The following is a 13,769-nucleotide window of genomic DNA, read 5'->3' on the forward strand; positions in this document are numbered from 1 at the left end:
AGTATGATGCATATTGTATCCAATTATTGATCAGACTTGAGTTTTAATCTTTTAACATGTAGGTTGGTAATTGTTACTTTAGGTTATGAGGGTTCCTGTGCTGTGTGAAACTGGTAAAATGGCAACTGGGCAACATAGCTTAGCTGATAACTGGGCAACAAAGCTGGCAAAGTGGCAACTGGGCAACATAGCTTAGCTGATAATTGGGCAACAAAGCTGGCAAAATGGCAACTGGGCAACATAGCTTAGCTGATAATTGGGCAACAAAGCTGGCAAAATGTTACAACTTATTACAACTTTCATTTGATGATATTAAAATATCCCAACATAAGCACAATACATTGTTTTCATTGCTGCCATTTTGCCAGCTTTGTTGCCCATTTATCAACTAAGCTATGTTGCTCAGTTGCCATTTTGCCACCTTTGCTGCTAATTATCAGCTAAGCTATGTTGACCAGTTGACATTTTGCCAACTTTGAGGCTCTGCTGCCAGCTAAAAATAAATGCTAGTGTGCCGTATGGAATACCTATCAATATTTGATTATTAAGCTTATAAACACCAATAATACATACGATCATCCATAACAAAATATAAAAGAAAGACATAGGTACTTATAATTTTTGCAAAATGCTCTGTAAATACACACAACATTTAACTCGCTCTGCTTCAATATAAATATGTTCAGTAAACTGACTTCATATCTCAGATACTGTATAATTTACTGAAAGTCTATCTATCGAGCATAAAAGCAGAAATGGTAAAATTATGTGACACTTTCAATGCACGAAAATAATTGAAAAATACAATTTAGTAATAATATAATGCAAACTCGTGCTTACCCGTGTAAGACCCAACTCAATGAACAAGTGTACATGATGAAATATGTGTATCTCACTACAAACAATCGGCCATGAGATGAAACTATTACATGTACTCAGTATTTTGGTTAGTCAGGGTAAAAATAAATCTATATTAGGTAATGCTGTATGCATCCACAAAATTCATTATGTATAATCACTTTAATGCAACATCAAGTTATTTTCTTTCATTGTTCCATGACAGAAGTGTTAAAACAATTAATAGCTTAGATTTCACCCAGTGCATGGTTTTATTGAACTGTGAAATATAGATATTGGCTTCTCCACTGCATCATATTTCACAGCTCAGTAAAACAATGTATTGAACAGGGAACAAAAGCCTATAATTTTATAAGTGGTTGAATTCAATATTTATGTCCATCTGGAGGTGTATTACACCCTTTACATCAAAAATAGGTTACTGTGAACTAATGTTCATTTCCTTGACTAAGTTTTTACATTATAGACCATTTTCAAAACTCTCTTGCCTATCCATGATAAAATTCGCTATGTGCATACTGGCTTACATGTGTGTGTATTGTGCCATTATGCCAAATTAGGTCACAGTGATTACTTTCCAGGTTTCATTTATAATATTAAGTTTTCACATTGCCAGCTTGCATATACTGTTGTGTAAATTGGTACTAACATTTATGCTGTATACTGTACTAAATAATGTTGAACCAAATAAAGTGAAAGAAACCTACCCAGCATCTAAGTCTGTCCATATCTCCCTCCAGTTTAATTACAACCTAGCAGTGCTGTCTTTTTACAATTATGTGTACAATTCATGTTTTAATTCTGTCATGATAAAAATAAAGATAATAAAATACATAGGTCTTGCTTTTTGGATGAAAAAGAGTAAACCAGTCCAATTTTCTCATATAACACATATGGAGTACAGTGGGATACAACATTCATTGTTATGATTTAGGAGGGATGGGTGGGGGTAGGTGGGTAGAGGTGCACAGTATTACTAGTTTACCAAAATATTTTTTTTATGATAGTATGTACCGCTATAATTTTTCCCTGTGCCAGTACATCAGTAGCTTCCGTCCATAATTAATCTACTTAAATACACTGAGTATTCTTGTTACAAATTATTGATATTAACAGCCTGTTTTCAGTTTTCATGATAAAAGCAGCAAACACAACAATTGTATTTATCACATGGTGGCTAAATGGGACATTGTGCCCAATATTCAGGCCAAATCCAACTTTTGGAAACATTTAGTTTTTTTTTTAATTATAAAAAGTCATGCGTTTAGTTATTGACTAGTGTATGTTGATGTGTAAGACTGTGAATCGGCCTAAGATTTTAAGAAGAGCAGTTGTTTTCTGTTCTAGTTTTAGGTAATTTTTCAATGCCACTAAATATTTTCTTATTTGTTGAGTAAATTTGTGTTGTTTACTTGCCGTGTCTGATAAATATCTTCCTCAAGTGCTGGCATCCCATTCAGAGTTCCCATACCTATTATATCAATAGTGTAAGATAGTAAATTGTAGGCTTCATTGTCAACACTTCCTATTTTTATCAGCACGGTGTCTTTCACAGGGTGTCAACGATAGTGTCCGCTTATTCATCCCAATTTATACCAGAAGTAATTAACACCTACATAGCAAATTCATCTGTATGGTACTGACCATTTAACTTTCTGGTGGGGGTGGGTGGGGTGATTTTCTTTTGAACTGAGTTTTCTTATTTTCTTTTTATGTCAAGATGATTCATTATGTATGTTTTTTTTCTGGCTATTGATAGCGGAAAGTTTTAAAAGAGATTCCATCCCCTGTCAGAGAACATTAAATTGTTGTGGGATACCATGGTATGTATCATGGTATGTGCAGAAATACCATGGCACAAATTTTTTGTGGTACCTGGCTCTAACAGGGGGCATCTGCTTGGGTTACAACTGTGTATTATGGTTACAGGAGGGTGTATCTTGTGGGATAAAAATGCTCATTGCTGTTTATTACTACAGGGTGTGTCTATTAGGATACAAATGTTCTGGAGGGTGTGTCCACTGTGGGATAAAAATATTCATTGTGAATACAGAAGAGTACAAACCTGTCCTCATGGTCACTGTTATATAGTGGTTACCAGGTTACTATGGACATTCTAATTTCCCTCATACAAATTTCTTATATAAAAGTCATGTAGCAAATAGTCACCTAATTTCCACAGTCTCAACAGCTAAATGTTTCCTAGCCAAATAATGTCTCCCAGCTGTAACCAATCACTGGAGCATATTGACAGAGACCACTCTATGCATACAAATTAAACGTTTTTTGGATGAGGAAGGTATTGTTTGGATAAAGAAACAGCATATGAATTGATGTGTAAGCATCTCACTTGTACTCACAATACTCCATTCACACTGTCAGTGTAAATATGTCAAATTCAAAAGCAAGGCATTTTTTGTTTCATTAGTGGGAGAGGGTCAATGTAATTTATTAGCAACATTTTGGGAAAAGAAATGTGTGACAGATATTGTTTGAAATCTTATTTTAAATATTTTCCCCTGTAAATTAAAGTTATAATTCTGATGAAAAAATAATCTGAGGAGAAACACCAGTTTGTCTCCTTTCACTAGGCTTATGGGTCATTCATTATTTACAAAGAACTTCTCTGAAAGTCATGCAGAGTTTCAATTTCAGTTCATGTGTAAATGATAATTGCCAAATTAAGCGTCATTTCATTCCCTATTCATCATAGGCATTTCACATAAGCAGTCCCTTTTGATCTCAGTGAGGTGAATAACTGGTTAATCTAGATATTGTTTGATGGGTGAATGGCTGTTTTTAAGTCTAATTATGCAAGTTGGCCAAACAAAGAGTCAGTCCTCTTATGTAAGTTGCCAATCAGTAGTGAAATTTTTGGTTTATCATGGCAAACTAAGACCAGTGATTTTTCTTTTTGCAAGAGTAAGTGATGATTTCATTTATAGGATGGAATTAAGTGTGCAGGATACAGTAATCTTGTGTGGAACATAATTCTCGGAGAATAACGTATACATGTATTTTATGATTTTGTTAATACTGCACTAAATGAAATCAGTTAACAACAATGACAACAACAACAATAAATATATTGTTATTAATAATAATGACGATATTTAGTACTTGATATTTGTTCTAAAATGCCTAGTGTTGGTTCAAATCTTAAGTTTGAATGCTGAGCCTGCATATTGAAGTCACCTGTGTCCAATGGCCAGTTTTAGTTTTTTCCACATTGGTGTCTCTGCTATTAACAGGTACGACTGCACTTACTATCATGTTAGGACTAGATCTAATGAAATAAGTTCCAAACAGATAGGTCATACTGTGATAATTGTACAACACTTTGATTGGAAACATGACACTTACATCTTCTCTTTACAGGATGAGGAGGAGGAAGGTGGAGAGAAGAGATCTGCAAAGGATGCCTTGCTACTGTGGTGTCAGAGAAAGACTGCTGGGTAAGGAGCTGCATTTTTGTTTAATTTTTGTCAGCATTGTTGATAACCGTTCTGCAGTTGGAGAATAATAAAACATCTGTTCTGTAAAAATTTTGTTTGCTGTATAAAAGGAGGGATTAACGGCAGCATGATTATACTGTTTTTGCTCATTCTGGATTAACATAACAAAATCTGTGGCTGCCAAAATTGCATCAGTAATCTAAATTTAATGCGTCCCCCCCCCTCTCTCTCTCAGAAAGAAATAAGGGAAAAGCTGTTGTCAAATTGGGTAATTTCATTCAATTTTGTGTCAGTTGGGAAATGTAGCTTCCATTTGTTTTCTTTCCACATTGACATTTTCTACATGACTGGCAGGTGCATATAATGTTATTCTTGTCTCTTGATCCATATGTCTGTCTGTCTGTCCATATGTCTATCTGTCTGTCCATATGTCTGGTAAAGTTTTGCATTTAAGCGATTTCTCACATACTGTGGTGGGGCATTTGTATTCTATGAACACATGTTAAGTTTTAGCTGGCTTCTAAAGTAAATGAGATCTATTTCACTAAACCAAACATTGGCTTCCTACATATAGAACATAAATATGGACACTCTCACTGATTTGCAAACTATTCTTGGTTTTAAGTCCTAGGCAACAGTTTGGAGTGGGTTTCATGTCATTGAGTTTCAGTGGAGGGAGCTAAGTTGTTTTTGTTGTTTTTGTAGGGTTTAATGCCATTTTTCAGCACAAGATAGGTTATACATGGTGGCCAGTATAAATGGTGGAGGAAAAACCCTGGAAAGCCCCAGGAAGAACCAGTGACCCGCTAGAAACTACTGGCAAGCTTTCTCATGTACCCATGTTAGCTGAGCCTGAGACTGGAACCCACGCAGGCATAGGTGAGATGGCAGTGATCTGGAACGTTGAGTACTTTTGACCACTCAGCCACTCAGGGCCCTGGAGGGAGCTAAGGGGGATAACTTTGTACTTGCATGTACATTATACTTTCATGGTTAAGTTTCTGTACTTTTAGCTCAATACTATGGGGTTTTGCACACTGTTATACCTGAAATCTTGCAGCTTGATGAGGGGACGCATCTTTCTGAGTGCTCAGTAACATCATCATCACAGAAGAAGGTCACAGACTTATATTTCATGCTTCATTGACTCAGGTAGCATTGTTTTCTAAGTTTATTTCACAAGTATCTTTTATACTAGAATCATTGAGCTTGATGATTATATACATCTTTATTAGTACCACATCAGTACTACATAAAAGGTCACTGTGATCTACATTTAACCTTTCACCAACTTTCAGACTTTTCTTTATTATTATTTGTTAGCGTGGTAAAATAAAAAACTATTAATTGACCTATACTTTTCAGGATGATTTTAGCCATGAAATAGATTGATTGAAAGATAATAATATGCAAACTCTTACATTTGCACTGCTGATTTGTGTAGATCAAGCATTATCACACATACTGGACAGAAGCATTTATCATTGCAGTATTATCATGAAAAGCACCCAATAAATTTGAAAATATTATGCACTGTACCCACCCCCTCACCCAAAGAAATGGTAAGTCTCAAATGTAACATATATTCATTTTTCTATAAAGACAAAATTACCTCGTGATCAGACTGCATCAGATACAGTTTTGACAATGCGAATATTATGGTCATCCAGAACAAATCGGTTCTGACCAAGATTCACTCAGAGAATCCACCAAGAAAAGTTTGAACATCAGTACCCTCCAGTCTCTAGTGAGTGTAGTGATGACACTTGCATTACCTTCAAACTCACTACTGAACTATAAAGAGTAGCAAAGACTGTTTCTAATTAAGCCTATATTTTTTTCCAGCTAATTGATTTTAAAGACTAACTTGGTGTTGTTGTTGTTGTTGTTTTAGGGTTTAACGCCATTTTTCAGCACACGATAGGCTATACATGGTGGCCAGTATTAATGATGGAGGAAGAACCCGGGAAAACCCCGGAAAGAACCACTGACACACGAGAAGCTACTGGCAAGCTTTCTCACATACCCACATTAGCCGAATCCAAGACTCGAACCCACACAGACAGAGGTGAGATGGCAGTGATCCATAATGGAGAGCACTTTGCACCACTCGGCCACTCAGGGGCCCCCTAACTTGGTGTATCTTTTTATTTAATGTCAGTGTGGTTTTGATCATGAGGATATGTATGGTGATGATATTTGACAATACTAAGTCTTGCAACTATTTTGTTTCTTTGTAAGTTTATTAAATGATTTGACCAAGACAGACAAGTTATTTTCTTTTAATCAGATATTAGTTTCCGATGATTTTCTTTAGGCTTATCTGAAAAGTAACCTTTTTCTCACTTGGATGATGTCATCTTTGTTGGTCATATACATTGACCCCCTTGCGACCTCAAAACACTTTTTGAGTCTAAAGAAAACTGCAACCCTGTTGGGGAATATGGCTGGTATGGTGATTTGTACATGTGAATGAGTAGGTATTGGAAGGGTGGTCTGCTTGGGTTTCATGGGAGACCTCAGCCGTGATGGATAATCAGTGAGATTACTGATGCAATAATGGTTATTACTGGTTATCACTCCAACGTTACTCAATGCCTGTGACTTAATGAAAGTCTGGCCTCTACGGGTGGACAAGGATAACAGCTTCTGAAGCTGATTTTGTTAGTAAGGGTATGAAGATTAAACGTAATAATCTCCGATTGATAGCAACTCATTATAGTACCTCTTCTTTCCTACAGAAAATAATGATTTTTTATTTGTTTTTTGTCTTTTCCACTGCCACAGGGGTTAACATGAGTAACTCAATATCCGTTGTAGATACAGACAAAAAATATAATTGATGTATTAAATCATTTTGAAAATAATAGTGTAATGATGTTCTATTTTTAATCCATGTCAATTTTATAATTGATGTTGTCCTGGGTATAGTACAGATTTCATTTTCATAGGCTAAACAAAACTATTAGGAACATGCTTGATACATCATTATTCAAGTTTACTTGTTATTCATCCTTATGTTTTCATTGTACCTTTATATGTCATGGAAATGAGGTTGACTTGCATGCAATTCATACATTTTTAACAATTCACTTCTTGTTTTTTTGGCAGACGGTAAATTCATCATTGTTTCCCTTTTACCCCCAACCCCCGAGCTTTTATTTAATATGCTATCAGTTTTTCATCTTTTCTTGCATCCATTCCTTGCCAAGAAAATATTACTTTCTGTATTCACTGCATTCATCAGGGTTCCCACGGTCCTGGAACATCCTGGACGAATCATAGAAAAAAGGTGTTGTCATGGAAAATAACAGAAAAGATTGGGGAATAAAATTGTCATGGAAAGTAATAGAAAAGTTATGGGGTGAAAATTGTCATGGAAAGTAATGGAACCATTATGGGGGAAAAGAAATTGTCATGGAGAGTAATGGAAAAGTTATGTGGGGAAAATTGTCATGGAAAGTAATGTAAAAGTCATGGCTTCTAGTGTTAAAATGGCTGGCTCAGATGGATGTAATGGGAGGAAGAGTCCATCTTGATAGAAATGCACATTATCTTTTCTATTATGGTGATCAGTACTGTCATTATTTCCTGTATACAGATCCAACTTTCCAGGCTTTTTGTCATAAACAGTAAAGAATTTAGAAATAGAACATCAGAAATTTATCATGGAGAAGTCTTGGGGGATAAAAAATCATATTTGTGTAGGAACCCTGAATAGTTCCTATAACCTTATATGCTTACAAGCCCAGTAAGTATGCTTTTTACCCCTCCTCTTTCTAGCCAAATCCTACTTTTTACCCCTTCCTACATCTTGCCAAATCCTACTTTTTACCTATGCAATTTCTTTGTAAGCCATTCTCTTACCCTCAATGACCATTTTAACACAACTGACTGTAATAATATTGGGTAAGATGTAGAATTTTTTAGTAATTGACTCATAATGGGATAGTTCTGACCTCTAAAAACCGTTGTTGTTGTTGTTGTGGAGTTTAACGCCATTTTTCAGCACACGATAGGCTATACATGGCGGCCAGTATTATTGGTGGAGGAAGAACCCGGGAAGATCCGAAAAGAACCACCGACCCACGAGAAGCTACTGGCAAGCTTTCTCACATACCCACATTGGCCTAAAAACCATTACAGTTATGTTATAGTTACAGCTACAGTTGTGTTGCAGGTGAGACCTTTGCATTTTAATGAGGTGATTTTGCATTTGATTAGCTGAGCATGTTACCAATCTTGAAACCATTTCTTTTAGCATTTAATCAATTTTGGTAAACAGGTTTATATCATCAAGATCTTGGCTAATACAGTTATCAGTGAGATAAATGCATACAAAAGATTGACAGTGAGATAAATGCAGACGAAAGATTGACAGTGAGATAAATGCCTAGGAAAGAGGTGATCTTGCATCTAATTGACAGAGTTTGTCAGCACTCTAGCAACTCCTTTTCTGATCTGATTTTGATCAAAATTTTTAATGTAGTCATTTATCATCAAGATGTTGGATACATTGAGTTTTATTATGAGCAAGGTGTCTGCATATTTATGCTGTTATTCTTGTGTTTGACTGGTTAATATTTTACTACTATGGTGACAGAATTTTAACTTGATTTAACTCATAAACTTGTACACAGGCTTACTTCATCCTAGTCTTGGGCAGGGTCTGAAATAACTGAATCATGCATATGTTAATGAGTTGATCTTGTATTTGATTGTCTGAGCTTGTAACTTCCATAGATTCTGTATTTCTCACGCAGTAATAATAAAACTTAGTGTGTACGGGTATTTGATGTCATGAAGATCTTGGAGTTTGATTAATTGTGTCGTAATCTTCGGAAGGAGTTTTATCATACTATAGTACAATAGGTAAAATTATGACAGTATAAAGCTTGGGAAATAATTTACATAGATTTGCAATCAGATTAAACTCAGATTACCACTGTCCTACTGAAGATCTGATTGTGACCACTTAGGGTTCATGTTCTGATGACCTGTGTTTTTACCATAATTGCTAATTTTATCAGCCAATTAGATGAAGGCTTATATCTAAATGTTTGGAAGATTGAGCAGTGTAGCTGAAGAGCATCAATGTGTGCCAAACGATTTGATTCACTTTAAGATTTATGAAAGCTGCATTTCCATTGGCTAAGTCATAGGTCATCAGAACATACCCCTAAACTGTCAGATCTTCACGTGGGGCAGTCAAGATTTGCTTTTAATCAGATTGCATAAATTTATACTCTTACAGTACTGCAAAAGCCTATTAAGTGAAATGGCCAACTGTTAAGTTCTATTGTGAGCCAGTTAAGCAGTATCAGCCTCACTTGGGCCTCATGTGTACTTTTTTTTTAAATAACAGAATACCATTCTTGGCTCACAGATTTTCATGATACTGTGTGACCAGGTCATGAAATTCACAAAGTTTCAAAATGCTATATATGGGCACTGCCAACTAATTCAGAATGTAAGAATGTAATGTTAATGTTTGGGCCAAATTCCTATACTTTTGTGGTAAGACCATCAAAATACACTTTCATCAAGACAGAAACTTTTAAAATGATGAAATTTATTTGCTCACAGTGCTACTTGTTTTGGAGAAATTTGTGAGTAATTTTTTTTAGCCAATCAGCCAAAGTTGTTTCATTAAGTTCGGTATTTAATATAGGCTGGTTCCATAGCTCATAAAACAGTTGGTTGCATATGACAGTATCTCCAATATATGATGCAGTTCCACATGACTGTGAAGGTTAATGAGGTCATTGTGTGTTTTGTAAGGTCTGCCTCAAAGCTGCATGATTACATTGATTAATGATGTGCCATGACATTTGAAAAGAAGTATATTTACTCATTGATTATTTAGATAAACTGAAGTTCATTGGCATGTAATTAGACACTCATTTGACTGCTTCTTTTCCTGTCATTTATTATTTATCATTACCTTCAAGTATTTATCATGACATATTAAACATGCACATATATACTGTATGTATCTCGCACACCAAAATGCCAGCAGCATATACCTAGATCTGCAGTCACATAATGCACTGGTAGTACAGAATCTATGCTGTTTTTTCTGTTGATAATTATTCATGAACAAAGTATACAATGATTGTCTAGCACATTATTTTATGGTAGCTCAGTGTCTCTTCCGTGAACATGTGTGGTTTATGGATGAGTAAATATTGGACTGGGTGTAATATTCATGGCACACTCGGATACTGTAGTTGAAAGCTAGTTCATTTACCCCAACATTTGCTGTACTATAAACTCCTTGTATGTTTTTGATCAGCATATCCTGGTCCAGAGATAATCATTTTTAGTTTGGGTTTTGTTTGTATCTCATGACCTGGTCCAGAGATAATCATTTTTAGTTTGGGTTTTGTTTGTATCTCATGTCCTGGTCCAGAGATAATCATTTTTAGTTTGGGTTTTGTTTGTATCTCATGTCCTGGTCCAGAGATAATCATTTTTAGTTTGGGTTTTGTTTGTATCTCAAGACCTGGTCCAGAGATAATCATTTTCAGTTTGGGTTTTGTTTGTATCTCAAGCTCAGATGTATAGTCCCTTTACTGTCCCTTGACTGGCCGTACTAACCAACTGGTTCTAAGTTTTCTCCTGATTTTCAATCCTCAGACAATTATGACCTGACTGAATTTTCACATTAGTTTTTAATGAGCTCATGTCAGCACTGCGGAGGGGAGCCAGTGTACTTCCACTGGTATTGGTATCGTATCAGTGACAGCATTTGTGTTGACATTGGTGTCTGCACACTATAAAAGCATAATATACATGTGTACGGAATTAGTGCATGAATCACAATTGTTTTTTCATCAGAGTTCCTAAGGCAATAGTTTAGAGTAGATTTCATAGCACCAATCCCCTGGGGAGGGAGCTAAAAAGGTTAACATTGTAAATATAGTCATGTACTTTATTTTTTATTCTTGGTTAAGTCACTGTGACCTTTATTAGCTTACCTGTATAAAGTTGAGGCAAGATAAATTGTAATGCCTGTGGCATTGGCATTCACAGATAAAAGCATAAACATATACACCCTCACTGACTGTCAGCTATTCTTACTTCCTAGGCAGCAAAATTTAGAACACAAATCTGGCTATATACAGGGTTCCCACACTACCAGGAAATTGGGAAAAAGTCGGGAGAAATGATCATTCTTTTCCCAACCATGAAAAGTCCTATGAATTTTGCAAATATTGACGAAAGTCTAGAAAAACCTGGGAATTTTCCTCCACAACTTGATGCTGAAACAATTATGTAATTGAGTCGTAATGGAACTATCCTGAGTTAAATTTATCCAGTTCTAACCAGAATGTTAGGAGGCTTGCAGTATGGATCATTTTTGTGCTTACCATAAATATATTTGTTGAGACAATCCAAACGCTCAGTGGATTAGATTTGTCTAGTAGAATTTTTGTTTCGCAGACAGCTCGATATCCGTATCTTTTTTATATGGAAGGTACGAAAACCAGTTTATCATCACAAGAGGTCAACATGGTAGCGTTAAAGCATAGCCGCTTAGCGGATGGGCTAGCAAACTTAAACGTTGTTAAATCAAATTATACCTGCATGAAATCGATATGAAAATTATTTATTTTCTTAGAAATTGTGAGTATCAAAATTGTTATGTCTTTAATCTGCTGAAAGATGATAAAACTAATGCGTTGATGAAATTTGATCTGGTACTAGTGATTTTGATTGCTAGTCACACGAGCACACAGAATCTCACAACTGTCATTTTTAAATATTGTATGAAAGTTGTTGACTGGTTTTAATAAAAATACAAAAACAAAAGAGCACAAAATTCTCTATATTTATTCCGAGACCAACATCTGAAGTTTTGTTGTATTATGTGACTACCATGTAGACAGGGAGCATACGAAACAGGGAACCAGACTACTCTGCTTGATGAATCATACTGGCCATGTTTCTTGTAGTTGTTCTCGAAATAAATCTATTGAGAATTATATGTTCTTCCTGGTTTTTACAAAAGGTATCAGATTTTCATTTAATATAATTGGAAAGTTTGTACAACAACATTAAAAAGGATTTTGTTGTTGATATCATGTGACTATTGGACTTACGATGTCCTTGTTTAAGATTTGTGATGTCATGTGACTGTTAATGCAAATGGAGAGTACTGGGTCAGGTTTCATCTGTGCTGAGTTTTGTCTAGTCTGTCAGTGGATTAAAGGCATAACGATTACAATACTTGCCATTTTTGAGAAAATAAATTATTTTCCTGTCGATTTTATGCAGGTATAAGTTAATATGACATAGTTTAAATTTGCTAGGCCCACTGGTAAGCTATCTTATGGTGGTGGCAGATTCCAGATGTTTGATATGTAATTGCTCTGAACCCACACTCCATCCTAATCGCCCAAATGTGAAAAATGGGGTGGGAATATTCAAAGGAAACCTGGATTAGAAAAATTTTGATTGAGAAATCTTGTTTGAGATTTTATTGGCACACATAAATTCAGGGTTAAACTTTTTCGTTATAAGATAAGATTCTAATAGCTTGTATTTATTGGTGGGTTTTTTCATACTGTGATAGGAAATGTTTACTTTGTATAACATGCACATATATTGCTCTAGAATTCTTTAGAATTAAAGGTTTGAAAGGAAACAAAATAATTTATGCTCATTATGTTGTTTCCACATAACAACATAATGCAGGTTAGCAAAATAAAGGTAGAATTTGTATTCTGCACATTGAAGTGGCTTTAAATGCCAATTTATAGGAATATAGTCGGATTTGTTTTGTGTGACTCATTTTATGGTTTTGTTAATGATCATCTTTTCTGATATATATGTTTTGGAGAGTCTTGAAAGAGAAACATCTTCAGATGTGGAAAAGACATATTTTATAATCCAAAATGTTCTTTAATTCCATTCAGTAATGGTCATATGTGAACCTTGAAAAAATTAATTTCATCCTGGAAAAGACATGGAAATTTATATTTAGAAAATCATGGGAACCATGTATATAATGACAATTGAAAGTTTGAATTTCATTTTTTAAATGATCGAAAGTTCATATGTGAGGATAAATGATAACAATAAAATCTTTAGCTAGGAAAGGGGCAAAGATCACATTAGACTGAATATATTTTCTGCATGATAATATTTAGTCACCACTAGAGACTGTTGAAAGTAGAAGTGAGCAGTGTAATTGCTGATGAAGCTATATTAAAGTGAGTGATTACATTACAAAAACCTTTCCATCTAAAAACAGATGCTCTCATGTCTGTGTTGATTCTGTAGGAAAGAAGGGACTGCAACTTTTGATGGCGTCACTCCTATTTTTACCAAAATGGGATTTAAAATCCTAGTGAGACCTTTGCGGTTTTATGCAAGCTATTTACAAAGTATACCATCTAGAATCATGAAACTGAAATGGGAATGGCAACTGATGACCACTACTCCCTCATT

The 13,769-nt window shown here is 35.1% G+C and overlaps 1 protein-coding gene across 4 annotated transcripts in view; it reads left to right on the plus strand.

The window, feature by feature from the left end:
• LOC149804849 (spectrin beta chain, non-erythrocytic 5-like) overlaps positions 1-13,769 on the plus strand; it is a 338,094-nt gene that overhangs the window by 76,865 nt on the left and 247,460 nt on the right. For all 4 annotated transcript variants that reach the window (XR_016416849.1, XM_089945259.1, XM_089945279.1 and 1 more), the window contains exon 5: positions 4,237-4,313. Coding sequence is in view for 3 of the 4 variants with exons in the window: in XM_089945259.1 (XP_089801385.1) it covers positions 4,237-4,313 (77 nt within the window). In the remaining variant the exon portion in view is untranslated. The remainder of the gene's footprint in view (positions 1-4,236; positions 4,314-13,769) is intronic.

The sequence above is a fragment of the Sinohyriopsis cumingii genome, chromosome 2 (genome assembly GCF_028554795.1).
Source record: "Sinohyriopsis cumingii isolate HCF-2022 chromosome 2, ASM2855479v2, whole genome shotgun sequence".
In the NCBI taxonomy this organism is placed as follows: Eukaryota; Metazoa; Mollusca; class Bivalvia; order Unionida; family Unionidae; genus Sinohyriopsis; species Sinohyriopsis cumingii.